Source organism: Bubalus bubalis, chromosome 20, assembly GCF_019923935.1.
Source record: "Bubalus bubalis isolate 160015118507 breed Murrah chromosome 20, NDDB_SH_1, whole genome shotgun sequence".
NCBI classification, from domain to species: Eukaryota; Metazoa; Chordata; class Mammalia; order Artiodactyla; family Bovidae; genus Bubalus; species Bubalus bubalis.
This window is the reverse complement of record NC_059176.1, coordinates 45216381-45239433: the sequence shown is the minus strand read 5'-3', so window position 1 is coordinate 45239433 and position 23053 is coordinate 45216381. Positions and strand designations below refer to the sequence as shown.

General features: G+C 41.0%; 2 protein-coding genes across 8 annotated transcripts in view; one reads left to right on the top strand and one right to left on the bottom strand.

Annotated features, from left to right (window-relative positions):
• HDGFL3 (HDGF like 3) overlaps positions 1–8536 on the top strand; it is a 76194-nt gene extending 67658 nt beyond the window's left edge. Inside the window, exon 6 of the mRNA XM_006076586.3 lies at positions 7438–8536. Within this exon, the coding sequence (XP_006076648.1) occupies positions 7438–7443 (6 nt within the window). The 3' untranslated portion in view covers positions 7444–8536. The remainder of the gene's footprint in view (positions 1–7437) is intronic.
• TM6SF1 (transmembrane 6 superfamily member 1) overlaps positions 1–23053 on the bottom strand; it is a 56078-nt gene that overhangs the window by 16955 nt on the left and 16070 nt on the right. For 3 of the 7 annotated variants that reach the window (XM_006076582.3, XM_025271372.2, XM_025271373.2), the window contains 5 exons: positions 22794–22915; positions 20737–20841; positions 18884–18976; positions 18578–18697; positions 9398–10252 (listed from right to left, as the gene is read on the bottom strand). In XM_006076582.3, coding sequence (XP_006076644.1) covers positions 10061–10252; positions 18578–18697; positions 18884–18976; positions 20737–20841; positions 22794–22915 — 632 coding nt within the window. In that variant the 3' untranslated portion in view covers positions 9398–10060. Of the gene's footprint in view, positions 1–9161; positions 9254–9397; positions 10253–18577; positions 18698–18883; positions 18977–20736; positions 20842–22793; positions 22916–23053 lie in introns of those variants that run through there. The other 4 variants (XM_006076585.2, XM_006076584.3, XM_025271370.2 and 1 more) reach the window with 4 other exon arrangements.

The following is a 23053-nucleotide window of genomic DNA, read 5'->3' as shown; positions in this document are numbered from 1 at the left end:
CTTGTAAAAGTTCTCATCTGATTGCTTCTGTCTCCTTAGGAAGGAAGGTCAACAATTGAGAGTAAGAGCAGGAAGAAGTGTTGAAATTTCAAGAGGAGGAAAAGGGATAAAATAGTTAGAATACAAAAGTGACTGGACTTTGGAACAGCAGGAAGGGCCCACTCGAGGTTAGTGGTCATTAATTTAAGACCATTCAGATGGCTGTGTGTTTTTCTCCAGGCATATTCAATTGTGCGATCACAGAAAAGTAGAGAACCGAGTTTATCCAGAATTGGAGTTTGCCCAGAGAGCAAAGTAAAGGAAGTTTGAGGCAAGGGAGTTGAGGGTGTATGTGAGGAAGAGATTAATTATAATGATGGACAAATGGAATCCAAAACATGTTCAGAGGGAAACATGGATGTGAGGAAGGGACAGGATCAACAGATTTTGAGTATCAAAGAGTTCTTGGAGTTGGAGTACTAGGTAAAGGGAAGGGACTAGGAAGAGAAGTAGAAATGAAATAGTCAGATGTCTAGATGGAATTATGGAAGCAGGCGGCAGGGCAGGTGCTCTTGGTGTCTTCAGTAAGACAGGTTTTCATTGTGTGAGCCCTGTTCACATCACAGAACATCGCAGTACCCTTGGCCCCTGCTCATTAAATGCCATTGAAAACTCCAACCTACAGTGTTCCCGTGAAAAGTGAAAGTGAAGTCACTCGGGCATGTCCAACTCTTTGCAACCCTGTGGACTGTAGCCTGCCAGGCTCCTCTGTCCATGGAATTCTCCAGGCAAGAATACTGGAGTGGGTTTAAAAAAAAAAAAAATACTGGAGTGGGTTGCCATTTCCTTCTCCAGGGGATCTTCCGAACCCAGGGATCGAACCCGGGTCTCCTGCATTGCAGGCAGATGCTTTATTCTCTGAGCCATCAGAGAAGCATAATTTCCCCCAAAAAAACAGTGACCTAGTATTTGCAAATGCTGTCAGTGGTTGAAAATTGCTTGTTTAAGAAATAACCATGGAAATGAGCAGCTAAGGTAAGGTAGCAGACAATATTTTTAGGGAAGAGGAAGTCCAGGAAATAAGAGGTTAGAGTGTTGCAAAGACAATCTCTGTGCATGTTGACATCCAGCAGTTAGGATGCTGAATGACAGTGAGCCACAGCTGACATCTTCAAGGAGTCAGGGAGAGTGACGGGGAGTCTTGGAGAAGACTGCAGTAGGGAAGGGCCGGCATCTTACAGCATTGAGACTAAAGTCCAGAAGGATTTTTTTCCTGAGGGGAAGTACAGAGAGAGGAAGAATAGCTAGAAATAGTAGTAAGGTCAAGGTCACCTTCCCCACCTCCAGGGCTTGCAGTATGAGAGCTGCGGCAGAGGAGGTTACCACCTGGGGGTTGCAGAGAAAGCAGCAGCAGGATCTCCAGGGTGAAACTAGATTGCAGTTAGAACAAATTGATGAATAAAGTATCTCGGGAATGAAGAAGGTTTGCTGATGGCTGACTGTAATTTCCAAGGGAAGCTAAAGGCAAAGGAGAAAAGGAAGGATATACCCATCTGAATGCAGAGTTCCAAAGAATAGCAAGGAGAGAAAAGAAAGCCTTCCTCAGTAATCAATGCAAAGAAATAGAGGAAAACAATAGAATGGAAAAGACTAGAGATCTCTTCAAAAAAATTAGAGATACCGAGGGAACATTTCATGCAAAGATGGGTTCAATAGAGGACAGAAATGGTATGGAACTAACAGAAGCAGAACATATTAAGAAGAGATGGCAAGAATACACAAAAGAACTATACAAAAAAGATCTTCATGACCCAGATAACCACAACAGTGAACATTACCTAAGCCAGACATCCTGGAATGCGAAGTCAAGTGGGCCTTAGGAAGCATCACTACAAACAAAGCTAGTGGAGGTGATGGAATTCCAGTTGAGCTATTTCAAATCCAAAAAGATGATGCTGTGAAAGTGCTGCACTCAATATGTCAGCAAATCTGGAAAACTCAGCAGTAGCCACAGGACTGGAAACAGTCAATTTTCATTCCAATCCCAAAAGAAGGCAGTGCCAAAGAATGTTCAAACTACTGCACAATTGCACTCATCTCACACACTAGCAAAGTATTCAAAAGTCTCCAAGCCAGGCTTCAACAGTACATGAACTGTGAAATTCCAGATGTTCAAGCTGGTTTTAGAAGAGGCAGAGGAACCAGAGATCAAATTGCCAACATTCGTTGGATCATCAAAAAAGCAAGAGAGTTCCAGAAAAGCATCTACTTCTGCTTTATTGACTGTGCCAAAGGCTTTGACAGTGTGGATCACAACAAAGTGTGGTAAATTCTTCAAGAGATGAGAATACTAGACGACCTTACTTGCCTCCTGAGAAATTATGCAGATCAAGAAGCAACAGTTGGAACTGGAAATGGAAGAACAGACTGGTTCCAAATAGGGAAAGGAGTACGTAAAAGCTATATATTGTCACCCTGCTTATTTAATTTATATGCAGAGTACATCATGAAAAATGCTGGGCTGGATGAACCACAAGCTGGAATCAAGATTGCTGGGAGAAATAGCAATAACCTCAGATATGCAGATGACAGCACCCTTATGGCAGAAAGCGAAGAAGTAGTAAAGATCCTCTTGATGAAGTGAGAGGAGAGTGAAAAAGCTGGTTTAAAACTCAACATTCAGAAAACTAAGATCATGGCATCTGGTCCCATCACTTCATGGCAAATAGATGGGGAAACAGTGAGAGACTTTATTTTTCTAGGCTCCAGAATCACTGCAGATGGTGACTGCAGCCATGAAATAAAAGACACTCCTTGGAAGAAAAGCTATGGCAAATCTAGACAGCATATTAAAAAGCAGAGACATTACTTTGCCAAAAATGATCCATCTCGTCAAAGCTAAGGTTTTTCTGGTAGTCATGTATGGATGTGTGAGTTGGGACTATAAAGAAAGCTGAGCGCTGAAGAATTGATGCTTTTGAACTGTGGTGTTGGAGAAGACTCTTGAGAGTTGCTTGGACTGCAAGGAGAGCAAACCAGTCAATCCTAAAGGAAATCAGTCCTGAATATTAACTAGAAGCACTGATGCTGAAGCTGAAACTCCAATACTTTGGCCACCTGATGCAAAGAACTGAGTGGAAAGACCCTGATTCTGGGAAAGATTGAAGGCAGGAGAAGAAGGAGATGACAGAGGATAAGATGGTTGGATGGCATCACCAACTCAATGGACATGAGTTTGAGCAAGCTCTGGGAGAGGGTGATGACAGGGAAGCCTGGCATGCTGCAGTCCATCAGCATAAAGAATCAGACACAACTGAGCGACTGAACTGAACTGACTGTAATATCCAAGGGACCCAATGGAAGAGACTAAGGAATTGGGGGGCGGGGGGGAGGCTGGCATTTAAGAGATGAGGTTGTAAATGAACACAACAAAGTGTCAGGGATGAGAGTCCAGGATGTGATAGATACTCTGGAGCCCATCTTGTGTTAGGAAGAAGGATTGATCGCTCAGGGCAGAGGGTGGTATTGGAGTGGGAGCCATTTCCTTCTCCGGGGGATCTTCCTGACCCAGGGATTGAACCTGGGTCTCCTGCATTGCAAGCGGATTCTTTACTGTCTGAGCCAGGGGAGCCCCCAAAAGGATTATTGTCTCAGGGCATAGGGTGGGATGGAAGTTACATATATTGGTGAAGGAAGAAGAGGTTCTTACAAGGAGCCCATAGAATTCCAAGACTCCCTTTATGTCTGGGTGCTCTCTGCCTTCATCCTCACTCCTCTAGCAGAAGGACGAGCAGAAAGGGGCAGGCTGCAGAGCACGTAGAGCTCCCTTCTTAACTCACCGAAGTGGAGGTGACTTTGTGGCCAGGACACCATGCAGATAATACACCTGCTGTGTTAATACCTCTTGCTGTGAACAAATAACTCCAAGACTCAGTGGCTTAAAATAGCATTTTCTATGGGTCAGGAACCAAAATAGATGTAACTTGTTGATACCTCTATCTCCACATCTCTCCAAAGCTGCAATTAATGTATTAGCAGGAGCTCAAATCATTTTTGAGTTGAGATTTGGCTTGGGGCTTGGTCCTTTTCCAGGCTCACTCAGGAAGTTGTTGGCAGGATTTGGTCACTCATAGTTATTGGATCGAGGGCTTCAGTACTTCACTGACTGTTGGCCAGAGGCCTCCCTTGGTTCCCTGCCACATGAGTCTCTCCATAAGGTGGCTTCAGCATGGCAGCTGGCTTCATTAGCAGGAGAGAGGGTGGAAGCAACATGGAAGTCAACCTTTTGTTCTCCGATCTCAGACACGATATCCCATCACTTTTGCCTCATTCAGTTCATTAGACGAATGTCACAAGATCTAGCCTACTCTAAAAGGTAGGGTGTTACACAAGGGTATGAATTTAAGGAGGCAGGTATCACTGAGATCCATGTCAGAAAGCTGCCCCACCCTGAACCAAACACTGACAACAAGGAGATAACTGGCTTAGACCAGTCAGGTTCTGCCCATCCCTGACACTGGAGTCAAGTCCCCAAATCACAAGGATGTCACATAGTTGTGGGGAGGAGCAAAGGACAGAATAAATGTGGGGCAGACAGCCGGAGGGTTCACTGTCGCCACTAACCAGTATTCATACCTTTATTCTTCTGGCTCGGGACCTGTTCTTCCTACCATCTGGTGCTGCTGGTGCCCTCCACATCAGGCCCAGTCTCCTGATTTCCGCATAAAATGGCCTTATCACTCTCACCTTAGTTTATCTTTTTAGCCTCACTTTTCACCATTCACTCTCATTTATTCCAAGCCAGTGGTTTATCAAGGTTTTTAGTCTCAGGACCCCTTTACTACTCTTAGAAGTTATTGAGGGCCCCGAAGAGTTTTTGTTATAGCTATTGATATTTACTTAATTAGAATTAAAAATAAAATTTTAAGGATATTTATTTACTTTAAAATAATAGTAAACCCATTACTTAACATAAAATAACACATTTTTGTGAAAAACAAATATTTTCCCAAAAAAAAGTTCTTGAGAAAAATTATACACTTTTTTACATTAAAAAAAATACATATCTTTAATGTCTGCTTTAATAGAAACTCTCAGGCCATATTGTCAAATCTGCTTCTGTATTCAGACTGTTGTGATATGTTATTTTGGTTGAAATATAAGAAGAAAATGTAGTCTTCCATAGACATGTAGTTGAAAATGGAGATAGGAATATTTTAATAGTCTATTCAGGTCATTGTGTGTATTCTTTGATATTACACCAATTCTGTAAGTGGTCATTTCTTGGAGGTTAGTTGCAGTGTCGAATCTGAACCTCTTATATTCTGTCTGGTTAAAATCCGTTGGACCATCTGGCACTATGAATCTCTTTTCACATTTGGAAAATATTTGTTCCCTGAGTTACTTAAGTTTTCCAAATATTTCACTATGAGATCTTTTTAATCACATTTTAAATATCACTATCTTGTCCCCTAAAAAAAAAGCTTTACATTTTGGGAAGCTTTTTTAGAGAGGATTTAAGTTTTCTAGAATCCTAATCTTCACTCAAAAGCCCAAATTTTATCATTGGCAATGAATACTGTCAGTCATTTTCCATGAAGTAATAGGCTCGTTTCATTTATTTTTGACAAAATGCCAAATACCCAAGTCTGAATAACCATAGTTTATCTGCCATATTTCCAAGAAAAATTGGTGCTCCATAAAAAGACCCTATGACTTCTCCAGCCTGTAACTTCTGCTTACTATGTTCGGGTATCCTTCAGCCTGTTAGTGTACCTCACATTGAAATGCCTCAAGAGAGAACCCAGTGGATTAGCCAGCCATTGTGCAGTATGAAACTGGTGTGGCGCTGAGCATGGCAGCCAGTGCATGAAGGCACAAGTTCTAGCTGCTTATGTGGAGGAGATCTGCAGTCTAGCAAACAGAACACTGTTCAGAAGATCCACCAGTGTGAATGAGCAGTGTATTTTTTTCATATGCAGATGCAGATAGAGTGATTATGATATGAGAAGTTAAAAATTAATTTGTAATTTGACTTTATTAATATAAGCACCCATTTAATAGTACTTCCACCCAAAAAGCGTGTCCTTAAAGTTATAGTCACATTCTGCTACCACTCTCACTTTGCTGGGGGCACTAATAATATTCTGAGGCTACCATCAGACCATGTGTTTTAAAAATATTCTTCAACATGGATTGAGTAGTTGTTACTGTGAGTTTTCTACCGATGTAAGCATAGAATGTATTGCCTAACACATTAATATTAATAAAAAGACATTGTTAAAGAAGTTTCTTTGGTTGATTAACAATTTTTTGTTGTTTTAATGGGTGTTTTCCTCCTTCACAAGGGAGGAAAATCCTCTAAAGCCTGTGAGTATGATCTTATTTGTAGCGCTTTTCTTTGTTAATAAATAACGAGGAGTCACCAGGCACTGTATCTTGCAAGTTCATCGATTTTAAATGTAATGTTTTTTGTTTTTTTTTTAAGATTGGCTTTCTCATTTTGGTAAGAACAAAGAAGACTAAGAAATGTATTTCTGCTATCTTGAGGGGCTAGTAGGTTTAGAAACTTTCCTCTTTGAAGGTTCTGGAATTAGCTGTACATTATATATGGTGCAGGGTAGAGTTTAGCTACATAAGTGAAAACCATACCCATGAATGATGACATGCATCCTACAAACAAGTTCATTCACTTAGTGAAGTGAAGAGCTGAAGGAGGCTGTTTTCAGAAAAAGTATTGGGGGCCCGAGTTCCCTCTTTAATTTATACCACAAGAGCAGTACTAAGGGGGTTAATGTATTTGGGTTAATGATGAAGAAAACAAAAATAGCATCCCGGTGGGGAAATGTAACCTGACACAATTAAAAGTGGGACCCAAACTAAAACACAATCCTTTTAGGAAATGGAAGTATTTTATCTTTGTCAAATGGAAGCAATCTAAACTTTACAAAAATCTAGGCTTCCTTTCTCTTTGTGTATCTTGACTTAATATTATTAACTCTTGTATTTCATTGAGCCATACTGTCACAACTAATTAAATTATAAATATTATACAGAATAATTTGCAATTCTGCAAATACTTTTAAAATTTTAAGAAATTTACCTTTCTTTGTGATACCAGAATCCTCACAAAGATGGATTATCTCCGTTTTCCCCTTAACTTTATGTATCCCAGCAATGCATTATCCTAGAGTTTTACAGAGTGCACGCTTCTTCACTGTGTCCTGCCAGACAATAGACAAAGTTTACACTAAAAATGCCCTAGTTTTTCCTTTAGCTTTTTGCACTGATTGGTATAAAGCAAACCCTCAGAGACTGTTCTTGCTGAGTATTGTTAATGCTGCAATGCAGATTGGAATCTCAAAAAATCCAGGTATATAGTATAAAGATGTGGGTAGCTTATATTGTTAATATTCAAAATCATCTAAAGGCTTGTTTTCTTTGTGTTTTTTTTTCCAGACCTAACTACCATAATGAATGCTGCATACTAAGAAAACCACAAGAAGGTTATACGTTTGGTTGTCCAATACTCTCGGATTTGATATGAACCAACACATAGTCCTTGTTGTCATTGACAGAACCCCAGTTTGTATGTACATTATTCACATTCCTCTCTGATGTGTTTGGGGGAAAAAAAGACATTTTAGCCTTTTTTAAGGTTATTGACTTAATTTCATGTTATTTGGTTGCATGAAGTTGCCCTTAACCACTAAGGATTATCAAGATTTTTGCACAAGCTCATACAAGTCTAGGATCCTTTATCAAGGCAGTTATGTTTATCACTCTTCTGCCTTTTACTCCACCATCACCAAACACTCAGTTAAATATAAATTAGCATTTTTTTTAAAAGGACCACTCAACATAATGCTTAAGGGATTTCTTCTCTGTGACAAAACCCAGGAACCAATTCCTAGATACATAATGTTGGCATATTGAAGGTGAACTTAAAATTGTCCTTCAGTTTTGAGGCCATGTGTAAAGTTGAATCATATTGTAAAATACCTTTTCCGTATTAGAAATAGCTAGTTGACAACTTATACTTCTCAAAACTCATGTTGTTACGTACACAAACTCAGTTTCTATATGTGAAGTTAAGTGAGTCTTTTGTGTTACTCCAAGATAAAGGCAATGATTTATTTTCTCCCAATGCCAATACAATTTGAGCTAATCACTCAAGCTGGATACTTTACATTTTAAAGCTGAACTCAGCAGTAGCCCTATGGGAAGTAAGACAAAGCATTGACTTTTAAATATAGACTTTTAAACGATCTGTTGTTTTATTTTGGAACTAGAATTAGAATAGTTAATACTCATCCACAAACCATTATTATGTGTACATTATTGTTGCAATTGTGATAATAGAAAATTTTATTTATTTTTATGCCAACTTATATTGTGAGAACACATTTAGTCAGTTTGGGTTTTATCAATCCTGTTATGCTTGTCCTTGGAACATCTTTCGCGTATTCGAGGTTTGTAGTTGAAAAGTTTACTGTAAAAAAAAAAATCAAAAACAAAAAAATGTATTGTTTTTACAGAATAAATTTATTGGAATGTGTACTGGGAGTAAGAGTTGAGGTTGTAAACAACTAAGTTAGTGTAATTTGGCTTCATATATGTAATGTGAGGTATTAATGTAATTCATATATTAAAGCAAAAATTGTTAACAGCAAGCTGATAAGAGAATCAAGTGCAGGTGAGGCTTTTTCTTTTCTTTTTTTAAACACTCTGGGTTTTAGGACTTGTGTTTTGTTTTTTTTTTTAACACTGGGGGGTAGGGAGAGGAACTGGCTACATGACTGCTTGCATATCTGTGTTACTTACCAGTTCAGTGGACCCCTAAATTCACACTGGACATTATCCATGCACTGATCTGGACACCATTTTCTTTTAGGTTTTCTTATTTTGGTGACGAGCTAGTAAATAGCATGAAGGAAAAAATGTGAGTAGCTCTGAAAGCGTAGGGCCATTAGTGATGATGCTGGTGATGATGGGAGTGGTGATGATGGCACCTGAGGGCATAAGAGTACAGATCCACTTACCACTCCTGGGCACTGAGGAGGCGGCTATGTCTTGGGTTTGTTTCTCTAATTTAGCAAATACTGATTTTCCTCTATTATACTCGACTCACGCTTCCACATGATGAACAGTTCATTTAAAAGACAGTAGGAATGCCAATCCAGTTCTTTGTCCTTACAAGGTACTTTTTAATTTTGAATAATTTAAAATCAAGGAAATTTAATTAATTCATCAAAAGTCCTCTTCATCGCTCACACTAAAACATAAGGAGAACGTAGATGACACTTCGAATTGGAACGTATAACTGACAGATTTTTAAAACAAAAAAGCTAAAGACCACAGAACTTTTTTGAAAAAGAAAATACACAAAATGTTTCAAATTTAATAAGATTTGTCTTCATAAAAGGCCAAAAATAATTTATTAAAAATATACACAGAAACAATAGAAATATTTCCAGTCACCAGTAAAATAAAGGTAATAATAAAGTTATAGATCCCTTCTTAACTGTTTAGACGCAATAAAAAATTTCAGTGAAAGCAGTTTTTGAAACCCCAGTGAATAGTTTACTTTCCTTGGGAAAACACTTTTCAAACAACATTTTTAAATGTTCTGATAATTTGTCTTTTATATTGAGGTTGATCATAAAGCATATACATCTTATATGCAAAAATGTTCCTCCAATCTGTATTTGCTAGTTTGAAATTTTTAATATGCATAGGCCATTTTCACTTTCGAATAGTTTCCTTTTCATGTTCATTATTATAGAAGCTAAATTGTAATTTTTCACACTTATACTTAATATATACAAACAGAATATTGAGATAGGTGGTTGTTTATTCACAAATACCCTGAAATGTATTTCTTTAAACAGACTTTCTGTATAACTTCAACTTTCCTTCAAAAAAGGATTTACCCACATAATTCCTACGATACAGAGTATAGAGCAAGAACTGATGTATTCGCAAATGTTCCTGTGCAAGAAGAGAGTGGAATGGGGCCAGATATGGGTACCAAGATAGCAAAAGTCAGTCATCTGGAGAGAAAGAACATAAAACAATGTTTTCATTCAACTTTTTCATCTGCCTTTGTTTTTATGAAGAATTCAGGTCTGTAGATACAGCGATAGGCCAGGAGCTGGGGAAGAACTCCATATGCTATGTTTAAGGCTAAAAAAATGATTTTCGCTTCTTCAGGGACTCTGTAGACATAAGCAGTTCTAGCATGAAGAGAAGCACCGATGTGAGAAAACTGAGCCTGTCATGTTAAAAAAAGGGGGGGGGGGAGGGGTGAGGTAAGCATAAATTCTGTGTTCAAATGCATTCCTAATGGTCCATTCAGACCACGCACCTGTGCCCTCAAAACCAGATTTTCAAACAATCCAGAATCCTCAATATCTCATTGAACTTGGGGTCAGTCTTGATATAACCATTCAAATAAAGTAAGCCACCTTTAGCATGTCTTTATCAGGCTAACTGATTTTTAACTCATCTAGTGCCCACCCGGCCCAACTCCATACCAAACAGTAGTGGCTCAATTTACAAAAGAAAAATCTGAATAAAATCTGCCTTGTCCTGATTTGCATTCTGGAGATATCCTATATAGGAACTCAGCTGCGGCTCACACAATGTGTTCTAGTAAAAATGAAGCAAGTACAGAGATTAGACAGCTGAAATATTTTTAGCATAGCTATTTAAAGAGAAGCTCTGAAAACCTCAGCTTCATTTATATCAATTCTTTCACCTTCTCCTTGGAGCAAGAGCTCAAAGCCCTTCATTATGCATTTTGCTTGTTTTTTTTACTTGTATATTTGTTTTTCATGCAACTTAAAAAATACTAAGGGTTGTTTTGTAAGATAAAGTGGGGGTATGGATTTATTCGCTCTTTTATAAAATGGCAAATGTACACACAGGCAACTTTTTCACATCAAATTATTGAGACGTCCAGCTTGTTGGCATAAGCTGAATTTACAAAACAGAAAGGCAAGCACTTCCCACTTGTATTTAGATACCTGCTCAGAACATACATTCCAGAATGTGCCAGTTGGCCTTTTTTAATACTTTTCATAAGCACAGGTGAAAATTGTATTAGAAAAAGGCTTCTGTGAAAGTATTTCCTCAGGATCCTTGTATCATTACAAAATGCAGCCCTGGAGTCTATTTCATATCATAACTGAAACTCAAGATATACATGAATAAAGGATTGGGAATTTAAATGTAGTGAGTGGTGATTTATTAGTTTATCAGGATCAGAGCAAAGAGACAAAAGATAAAAGGACAGAAATCATGAGAATGAAAATGAAATAACTTGCTTTAAATACGTATAAGTTATCTTACATTTCCTTCCATATAAAATCAGTTTATCCTGCTAAGTGGTTAACAGAACAAAAGTGTCACTTCACACTTGACTTTATGACAAGAAAAGGACAAGTTTTTATAAAGCAGTATGTATACGGATGGTATCAGCAACGGGCATTTTAACAGGTTACATTTTTACAAAATTCCTGATACATCCTGGGGGTGTCTGGTAGTCTTGTTCTTCTCTGGAGATAGGCATTAAATTAGCATGAGTGGTGTGTTGCCAAGGACAAAGGCCAGTGCCAAGGCAGGAATCATCTGCCTGGTGATATGGGAGCCACTGAGAGGGCTTTATCCTCAAACACACCACCCCCAGGGCCAATGCCCAAACACAACCCACCGAATGCTTATGAAAGAGTTAAGGGCCTTTGAGAGGCTGCCCTGAGGACCTGCTCTTGTGTACATTCTAAGAACCCCCAACAGGATCTTACCCTCCCCGCCCGGTCACTATTTTTTTTCCCCAGGGCCAATTTTGAATAAAAATATTTTTCTGAATATATAACCAGACTTTTCTTCTGGACTAGGTTCCAGATTTGACCCCTGATTTTCAGAAATGTGCATTTGGTATCTATCTTTTCAGACTTACATATATCTCAGAAATAAAATTTGGGGAAATGCAAACCACAGTTTAAGAGAATAATATGAATAGTCACGCCTACTTGAATAGGGAACCTGCTTAAAAAGTCTAATATCATAGGCTCTTTTCCTGCACTGAGCAGTGCAGTTAATACCTCATTTTCACAAACAGCAAACTCATGGGAACATTAAAAAATGATCATGTCCTTTAGACTGTAAGCCCATCGGGCAGGTACTGTGTCTGAATTTTTGTGTGGCACCTCTCACATTGTTAGAGCTCAATAAACGTTCAATAGTAATGGTCTTGTGACTGTCAAAATACAAAAAGCTTCTACAAGGCATTACTCTATTTTTATACCTATTTTAGTAAGCCTTTTGCTTCAGAATCATTTAATAAGGGGCAGAGGTGATGGAACCCAGGTCTCCTGTAGGCAGATCCTTTACCGTCTAAGCCACCAGGAAAGCCCAAGATGATTGCATTTCAAGTTAAAAGAGGTATATAATTGAGAAAGAAGGCCTGAGGCCGGTCTTCTGCAGTTTCTGGTACTGCTCCTAGTTCTGACGGGGTATTTAGAGTGGCCTCACCTATACCTGAGTGAGCAATCCAACCACAGCTTCCTCCCAAAGCATATGGTGTCTGGTTTCCGGAATGCTGAAGTTTCAAAAGACCCTCAGTCGCACTTGAGAAGGGTTCCCTTCGAAGTACACAGTTGAGAAGGGGCTGCACTGAGCTTCCTGGTGATGTTCCCACCAGCACACAAGACCTCCTTAGAACGGCCTGGAGAGCTCAACCGAGCATCCTGCTAGCATCTGGTGACCCAGTGACCTTATTGCTCCTGAACTGACTCATGGCCAGGATCACAGGTACAAGTTACGGGTCCCAGAAATTCCTCCAGAATTCAGTGATGTGAGTTTGAGCACCTCATCATTTTTCCTAAACTTCATTCTAATCATTTTTTACCTTAAGAGATTATGATTTTTAAAGAATGAATGGTTGGGATGGAAAATGAGGCAATAAAGGCAAAAAAAGGGGGGGGGGCTTAATTTTAATAGCTCTTGTTTTCTTACAGAGACAGCCTGGAAAGAATTTGAATAAAAATCCCAATCTTAGTTCCAGAAAAGAGAACTGAGTTTTGTGTGTCCGTGTAAATGTAGGCAAAAACCAATGTGAACGTGGGGACAACAGCCAGGCTATTTGGCTGATACGGTAGCTAATTGAGAACTGTGTTACTGTTTCTTAGGGTTTTCTGAACACCATAGTCTTGGGTTAAGAACACTGAACCTGGAAACAGACTGAAAGCTTCAAATCCCAATTCCACCCAAAACCAGCAGTGTGACCTTGTGTTAGGTATGTAACTACCTCTGGCTCCTTGCCTGAAAAGCAAGGTAATAATGGAGCCCGCCTCATAGGATTGTTATACAGGTTCAATGGCTTGATCTCTTGTCAGGTGCTTAGGACAGTGCCAAGCACATGGAGTTCTTCCACAGACAGACACAAAACCCAGCTGAAACGCTTGTTCATGAGCTGGCACCCTACTTGGTTGAAAACCCAGGCACATTGTTTTTCGATTCCCTTGCTGATCTTTTGACAATGCCAAGACTGTGTCTCCACCAAAGGATAAGAAGCTTGTAAAGACAATAAACCCAAACTCTAGTTTTAAAACTAAATGAAGATGTTTAGAGATGAATTAACATCAGAAGCTAATGATTAAAATGAGATTTGTAATTAGTATGCCAATTACTCGTGTTCTTTCTAAACCTTTAGTCTCAGATGTTTCTTAAAGGTTTCCATAAAGAAAAAAACTTCAAGAATTTGCCTCCCAGTCGAGTTGACTCTGGACAACCAAGTTACCCACAGATAAGCCTCCAGACCCTTTTGTGAGACAGTACATGGCACCTGAATAGTTGGGGGGCGAGGGAGTCAACCCAGTGGGAAGGGTCATGGGTTGCCTCTGGCTGCGGCCTGCTTGCTGAATGGCACGGCAGGCTCCCAGCCACACCCACTGTGAATATGTCCCACAGCTGCTTCCAGTTTCTCTGATGTTTAGGTAACTATACACAACATACAGAGCTACAGATCACGTATCTTCTGAGAAACACAAGGCATTTCTCGAAACTTTCACTGGGGATCTTCTAACAGCAGCATTAATGACTGCAACAAAGAGGCCCACAGCTTTTGATGTGCTAGGCACTGCTCTACACCCTCTGCAGAGATTACTTCATGTAAGTAATCCTTGCAGCAACTCCATGAGGAAGGTACTATTACTTAACAGAAGAGGAAACAAAGGTTAAGTAACCAAGGTCACTGAACTAATCAGTGACAGACCGAGAGCTGAACCAGTCTGCTTCCAGAGCTCACGTTCTTAACCATATTAACTACATCTTTTCAGTGATATTTTAGAAGAAAAAAATTCTTCCACTGATAGAAATTGCTAATGAGTAGATCTAAGCAGCCTGTAATAAAGTTCATATGGGTTTCCAAAATATCTTAAAGGAAAACCCAAGCGAACTTTTTGGCCAACTCAATACTTTTCAAATTAGACTTGAAACTTTAATTTTACATGGAAAGGGACTTGGGTTATGAATAAGTCCCCAGTGGGATTCTTTGGTGCCAAATGTGTCCTGGTTTTACTGTATTTTACTTCAGCTCTTGATTTATCTGATTTCTGAAGGCAGCAGGCTTGGCAGATTCCTAAATGGTCTGAAACGAGGGCCCTCATAACTACTAGCCATGTCTTCTGTTGACTTGTACTGACCTAGAAGCTTTTCAAAGATTTTTTTCTTAAGTTGCAGGTTCTTGGGAGTTCACTAGATCTTCCAGTAAAAGCAGATTTTTATAAACTCAGTGGGATCATGAATCCATAAAGCTTCTAAATCAGGAGTGGTAGTTTTTGCAAGCTAGGGGTGCCAGTCAAGCCTATGGAGAGTGCTTCTATGAAGAGTGTGTCAAATGTCCTCTCACAATGAGAATTCATTTCATAAACAATTATTTGCCAAGCAGAAAACAAATCACACAATGGTAATTCAGCATTCTCATTGTCTGCACTGTCTTGTTGCAGTGTGATTTCTAGGTCTTTCTTCCTGAGGCCAAATGCTCTGAATAGGTAGATCTTACAGCCCAGCTAGGAGCTACGAGTATGTCAGACACATGATTCTCAGGCTACCCCTGTTCTGCTGGTTGGGAGAAACATCCTTCTGACACCTACAGGATCCAGTCCACAGCCTCAGGCTACCTTTACAAATCCGTTGGTGAGGGATGAGCCCAAAGATTTCTGCAAGGCCTGGTGTATGGCTGAAACCACCACTGCCGCTGCCATTTGCTCTGCACTCCACACTGCCTTTCCCAGGACTTCTGCTAGAGTTGGGCTTCCCTGGTGGCTCAGTCAGTAAAGAATACACCTGCAGTGCAGGAGACCTGGGTTTAATCCTGGGTCAGGAAGATCCCCTAGAGAAGGGAATGGCAACTCACTCCAGTATTCTTGCCTGGGAAATCCATGGACAGAGGAACCTGGTGGGCTACAGTCCATGGGTTCACAATGACTCCGACATGACTTGGTGACTAGACCACCACCACCACGTGCTAGGGTCCCAGGTGCATGTCTGCCAGTTCAGCCTAGCTAGCAGGTACAGTGTGGGGCTGGTCTTAACTGTTACAGATTGAAGCACCTGTTCACCCCAAGCTCTGTCCATCCTAAGCCTCCTGACTGCTGACCCCGTGCATGACTAGGCCTTGGCCGAGGCTTCCTGCCTAGTTCTCTGGTTGTCTCCTGAGACCTCACCATGTCCAGGACTTGGCCTCACTCCTACCAGCCTCCTGGCTGGTGACACTCAGTGTTCCTGCATCAGGGCCTGGTGTGGGGCAGACCAGGGGACACAGCATGCAGAGGAAGCCAGCCTGAGCAGGCAAAGCACACAGGCAGTGAGTAGATGCTACACCCTGAACAATCTAATCAAGGGACCAGTAAGCGCTGGGGGAGGCCCTAGGTGCCCTCTAACTGCTGCACGCTCCAGCATTTAAAGGCTTCGTCAGTCTTTTCAAATCTATTCAGCCCACAAAACCCAGGGCTCAGGTGTCACTGCCTTCTACCCCCAGCAGGTTGTCTGCCTCGTCCATGCCATGTACAAAGCCCTACTCTATGCTGTAGGACACTGGAGCTTAATTCACTGTTTGCAAGAGGAGAGGGACAGCACAGTGGGGAAGAATATGGGCTCTGGGGCCACATGGGATTCTGAATTCCTCCTCTGCCACTTAGTAATGTTGTGACCTTAGGCAAGTAACAACTAGCCTGAGTTCCACTTGCTTATCTTTAAGTGAGGCTTTTAAAAAAAAAAACTTGCCGAGACAATGCTTTGTGTTCAGTACACAGTTTCTTCCTCTGAAGCACACAGGGAGACCACATTTATCAGCTTCTTTTGCAGCTGGGTCCGTGCCAGGCCTGACTTTTGAAAACATCCCACATGATCTTTGCACAAGCATAAATAAAACTTGAGTAGTTTCTCCTCCAGCAGAGCACACAACTTGCCTTTGCACAAGTAGGTGAGTAGACCACTTAGTGTGGCTTGCCTTGCATGAAGCAAGGTAATGAGAGCCCAGACTACAAGGGAGCTGTTAAAAAAAAAAAAAAGTGGCAGATTTTTGGACTTCCGTAGAAGTCAAAGTCTATGGTTAAGACTCTATGCTTCCAATGCAGGGAGCACAGGTTTGATCCCTGATCGGGGAACTAAGACCCCACATGCTGCATGGCCAAAAGAAAAAAAGTGGTGGGTTTGAGAATTACTCTGGAGTGGGAACTAACTGCTGCTGCTGCTGCTGCTGCTGCTGCTGCTGCTGCTGCTGCTAAGTCGCTTCAGTCGTGTCCGACTCTGTGCGACCCCATAGACGGCAGCCCACCAGGCTCCCCCGTCCCTGGGATTCTCCAGGCAAGAACGCTGGAGTGGGTTGCCATTGCCTTCTCCAATGCATGAAAGTGAGAAGTGAAAGTGAAGTTGCTCAGTCGTGCCCAACTCTTAGCGACCCCATGGACTGCAGCCCACCAGGCTCCTCTGTCCCTGGGATTTTCCAGGCAAGAGTACTGGAGTGGGGTGCCATTGCCTTCTCCGAGGAACTAACTAGACCTAGTAATGGGCTACAGATTGAGGATGAAGGAGTGGGAAATGTGAAGAATTACTTCAAGTGTTTAACCTGAGCTGCTAGATGCCACGAAGGACTATTTACAGAGATGGGGGAAGTGGAAGAAAAGTGGTGGGCAGGATCAGGAGTCCTGTCTTAGACATAAATCTGAGATGTCAGAGACTCAAGAATTAAATACAGGAATCAAAACAGTCTGAGCTAAAGATAGAAATTTGAAAGCCATCACCTTATAGTGCGTATTAAAAGATATGGAAATAAAGACCCAAAAACCAAGGCCTGAGAAATAGAGTAATTCAGAGGTCTGCAAGGAGGGCAAATACTAGTTCTCTTTCCTTGTGTCCTCCAAGGAAAGGACAGGAGCATGACTGGATACTGCATCAACCTATTTAAGCTGTAATTCTAATTAAGGAGCACATCAGATTGGAAAGATTGAGCCCAATGTATTAACCTATAAATGCCATTACCATTTTTAAACTCTGTAAATTCCAGTGTGTCTTTTTGCCAGCAGAATTATTATACCATGGATATCATTAACCGTATATGCTGAGAGCTTCCAGATAAACCTCATTATTAGGCCTGCTTGACCAGAGCAAGACAAAGATAATGAATCTAAAAGATGAGTTCATCTGGGGTTTTTTTATTTATGCATTCATGCCAAGTTCCTTCAGTAATGTCCAACTCTGCAACCCAATGGACTATAGCCCTCCAGGCTCCTCTGTCCATGGGATTCTCCAAGCAAAGAATACTGGAGTGGTTTGCCATGCCCTCCTCCAGGGGATATTCCCAATCCAGAGATCAAACCAGCATCTCCTATACCTCCTGCACTGGCAAGCAGGTTCCTTACCACTAGCACCACCTGGGAAGCCCGGTTTTTTTATTTATAGTAGGAAAAAAAAGTAATTTTCTTCCTTGTTTCTAACATCAGTTGGTTTAATAGGTTACCTTATAAAACTATGCTTTGTATGATGCTTCCGTCAATAATTTCACTTCCAGCTCCATGAAGTGAGTGTTCACTGAACACCTACTCTAGGCCAGAGGCCTGGCTGAGTAGCAGAAGGGAGGAGTGGAATGACAGGCCCTGTTTTCCAGGAGCTGAACTTTGTTAAAAACCAGTTTCCCTGGGTCTGTGTAGGATAAGATAGTGGACTTCCGAAACCTTAAATTAAGACAGACATCTTAAAGATAACAGCTCTCAATTCTCTTTTAGTAACTGTGGTGCTCAGAGACTGTGAAACAGCAGTAGAAAATGGCAGTGCCACTTGCTGGGTACGTGACCTTGAACAAATCATTTAATCCTGCTCGCTCAGTTTCCTCATCTGTATGACTGGATGGCGCACCTACCAGATAGTTAATTTTGAGATTTAAATAATGCAGAAACATCTTCTAAAGAACTGTCAAGCAAAGAGGTCGACATATCTAATAACTATTTCCTTCTCTAACACACAGGGCAGAGGTATTTTTTTTTTAGATGCCCAACAATGACAGCCAACTCTCCAGTAAACAGCATATTCTCAGTACCTGAGCTAGACCTCCAGCATGTATCAGGGTTATATCAGGCATCCAGAAGCATCCAGGAACCACCAAGCCATAAAGTGCAATCACAAAGTAAGGGACGGAATAGAACAGATACGCCAGCATCTGCACAGAACAGAGAAATAATGCCATCAGTAAATGGCAGTTAGCCTAATGAAAAGCACACACACACACACACAAAATTAACACTTTCAGCTGAGAAAATGTTAACTCCTGTTTCCTACATGGTATCACATTTTCCTATTCTTAAAATTAGTTTTAGAAAAACCTTAGGCTTCACAACCACCTGACCTGGATTTTAGGATAAGCAGCAGGATCCTTTAGGTACGGCTCCTGAAATTGCGTATATAATCGGCAGAGCTCAGCTGGGCAATCCAAGGCAATCTAAGAACAAAAATGAGTTCATTATAAGAGACAGTCACATCTGGTCCTTAGGTTTGCTGATAAGGCTAAATGTGCCAAGTTTAGTCACAAGCTGCTTTCTACGTAACAAAAGCTACTTCAGAAGCTCATCAGTAAAAGGGAGAGAAAATAAATACAGATTAAAGAGATCAAGTAGAGGATAACAGTGGAGAAGGAAATGGAAACTAATTCTCTGTACCTGGGGATCTTTCTCGTGTTCAGTTTAAACATCTAGGTTTGGCTAACCAAAGCACAACTTGCTTTAAATGATCAGCTTCCCTTTTCCCGGGAATAAATAGCCAAGTAGTCCCTGCAGGAAGAATAGTACATTTCTATACCAGATTCATCTTAACTATGCTGAGTCCTCTCTAACTCACCTCCCTGAGGCACCACTCCTGGTGTCCTTAGCCATAAGTGTTGTCCCACCTAAGTAACACATGTGAACACGTCAGTGGCGGAGTTGATTAAAATGGATCCCAACCTTAAAGCCCCATCTTCCAAGGGTACACACTTTACCCATGTTTTTCTCGTGTGCACAGGGGCATGGAGATGGCTGTGCAAGAAAACAGTTGCAGCTCATTTTTATTGTTGCTGTTTTTTCTTCTTTTGACTTGAGGAATTACAGCAACCAACCAGATATGGTATCAGTGCTCTGGTCTGAGCAAAGCCTCTGCCCTGCTTTCTCCTTTACATCCTTTCCCCAGGCCACTCCTACCAGCTGACTCTGTTCCAGGAAGTTTTTGACGATCCACAGAGGGAGACAGCGCTGAGGACTACTCACCCTGACCTACCAGTCATACAGGCCCCTTACAGCCCAAGGACCCCAAAACAATGAATCAGCTGCATCAGCTTACATTTACCATTCTGCCCCCCAACTGCTGTGCAATGCCATCAGGCTTAAACAGTAATTGTCATTGCAGCTGAGTATAATTAACCATATAATTCTGGCTGCTCCAATTTATTGCTACTGAGGATAAACCATGAAACTGGGATACTCTGAAGGACCCTTGATTAATAAAATTAGAGCAGTCACTTACTGAGTACTTTTTAGGTATAAGGCCCTCTGCAAGTGTCTGATGTGTCTTATCATTTAATCTTCAAACAATACTCTTAGGTAGGTACTCTTATTTTATAGAGGAAGAAACTGAGGATCAGAGAGGTTAAGTGATGTTTCCAAGACCACACAGGTAGGAAACAGCCAGGAGTCTGACAGTTTACTCTGATACCCTGTCTTCAATCCCATCTCCCTGCTCCTGAGAACACATGGATGCTCTGTGCCAGCTTGATTAGAGTCTTAAGTCACCACCTTAACAAAGAGATTTCAATCAGAAACATCAAACAAATGAAAAGAATGAGAGGAATGGCTAATTTTTCAGGAGCCTTAAAGATTAATTGGTGGAGAGCTTGATCTGAGGACCTCAAGAAGATGGCATGAAACAGCCCAGAAGGGACCACCGTTTGGGAAGAGAGGTTTGGGGTGAGGGTAGAAGGGTAGCAGGAAGCAGGTCCAGGCCTCTAGGCGCTAATTTGTTGATTAGTTGCTCAGTCGTGTCTGACAGTTTTGCAACCCCATGGACTGTAGCCCTTCAGGCTCCTCTGTCCATGGGATTTCCCAGGCAAGAATACTGGACTAGGTTGTCATTTTCTTCTCCACTAGGCTCTAATAGGAAGTATGTTTTGTTAGTGCCGTGGAAAATCTGATTAAAAAGTTTTTTTATGTTATTGTGGTCCCTTATGCTTACCAAGCCTCTAAACACGCAAAATCCAGTCGCCAGAAGGAGACATAAAACCAACATTAAATCAAAAGGTCTTCTCAGCAGGTCTTTTGCTTGGACCTCTTGAATGACCTAAAATAGAGTTGGTAACTGATGAGGTGCCAAAGAATAATCTGAGATCTACTGAAACAAAGATACCGTGATAAGAGAATTTCCAAGACTCAAAACCACTAAAAAGGTAATTTAGGAAAATAATTCCTCTCCCCAATAATTCCTCAGTTCCTCATCAGTGAAATGAGGAGATTGGGCCTAGTGATCTTGAAGGGCCCTTCTGGCTCTATGAGGCCATATTTTTTTAAATAGCATTTTTATGATCTTAAGTGTAAAATATACTCATCTTTAAACCAGTAACCTGACATACTACTATTAACACTTCCAGTCACAAATACATAGTTTTATGTGTGTGTGTGTATATATAATACTACATGTGTAAGTATAATACATAATCTACATTTATTTTTTCACAAAGTTAGGACTTAATGTATAAACAACTTTGCATTTGTTTTTTTGCCCCTCACAACCTATCAGTGCTTAACCACATTGTTAAAAGTTCTTCTAAAACTTACTAACATATGGTAGTGCCATTGTTGGATGTTTAGGCATTTTCACTGTTTATACTTAATGCAATGATGAGCAACTTTGTACATAAATCTTTGACAGAATCTCTGATGATTTTCTTAGGATACAGCCCTCAAAGCCTCAAAGTAAAATTACTAAGGTTAAAAAGTTAAATTTGCTAATATTGATAACATTGCCAAGTGGCTTTGCAGAGTGACTCTGAATTTGTATTCGTATCAGCACTGTATGACTGCCTATTTCTCCCTGGCCATCACTGTGTTTTAATATTTAAAAAAAAAAATTAATAGTCTAGTCTGTGTGTCTTACAACATGAACAGTACAGATATGCTAGCCTGGAGCCATCAGAGTCAGTGAAGCAAGGAGGAAGGCTATGGTTTGTTGTTGTTTAGTCACTAAGTCGTGCCTGACTCTTTGTGACCCCGTGGACTTGTAGCCCACCAGGCTCCTCTGTCCACGGGATTCTCCAGGCAAGAATACTGGAGTGGGTTGCCATTTCCTCCTCCAGGGAATTTTCCTGGCCCAAGAATCAAACCTACATCTCCTGCATTGTAGGCAGAGTCTTTGCCACTGAGCCACTGGGGAAGCCCTTAAGGATATGGTTACTGTCTGCTTGATTTTAACAACCACCTCATTCCTCAAAAGGGTACAGGGGGCACCAGTTACCAATGTGCCAAGCTGAGTTTACATAGCATGTGTCCAAACATTCACAAATGAAGTGTTTGTAAATTAAAATGTATTTTAGTGAATTCTATTGTTAAGTCTTTTTATAAAATGAAGAATCATGTTTTGATTATCTCTAGTAACTCATATTTTCATGTATCAATTTTTGCTTAAGGATCTAATACCTATGAAAGGAAGAGGAACTTAGAAAGATGTCACTAGCTTAGAACTGAAGACCTTAACAGAGTACCTGCCGGGCCAGTATTGTTTCACCTTGACCACCTTGGCTGTGACTGGAAGGGAGGTATCTCAGAAGATGTCCTGCAGCCAGTCTCCATGTGCCTGGATCTCCTGGTAATCAGACTCTCTGACTGTGTGCTACCTGGAACAGCAGTGTCTCTCCAGCCTCCCTCTGGGGCAGTAGTGCATAGATTGCTCTGAAAGAGGTGCCCAGGTGCTCAAACTCCAGGCCATTAGCACCCCCCAGATAAACCTCACACGCTGGGCAATAATGCGAAATCTAATGGGAAGAGCCAGTGTAACCTGTGACACCCGAAGTTCCAAAAAGCATGGCCCAGCCAATCAAAGCAGATCTAGTCACACAGAAGCAGACCATTCTGGCTGCCATAGTAAGGTGTGAACCACTGCTGCAGAATCAACACAGTCTCGCGGACCGACTGCACCAAAGGCTACAGTCCCTGGAGGCCTGGTCCAGTCCAATAGCTGGTGGATACAAGTGACCTCTGAGTTTGAGAACAGGTTTACATTTAAATTAATAAAATCACCTTTGAGGGATAAGTATAATTTTCTGATGGCTGATTATAGATTCTGAAACCAGCCCAGACAGGAAGACAAGTATATGGTATGCTTAAGAAAAAGGCAGGGCAAATACGTGTTCCATACTTCCCTATTTAAAAGAAAGAAAAAGAAAAAGTCAAAAGTTTACCAAAAGTATATCCACATACAAGTAACATGTAGGCTCCCTCCCCATCTCAAGTCATCGAAAATCCTGATATGGACCAGACAGTATTTTAAATGAGACCAG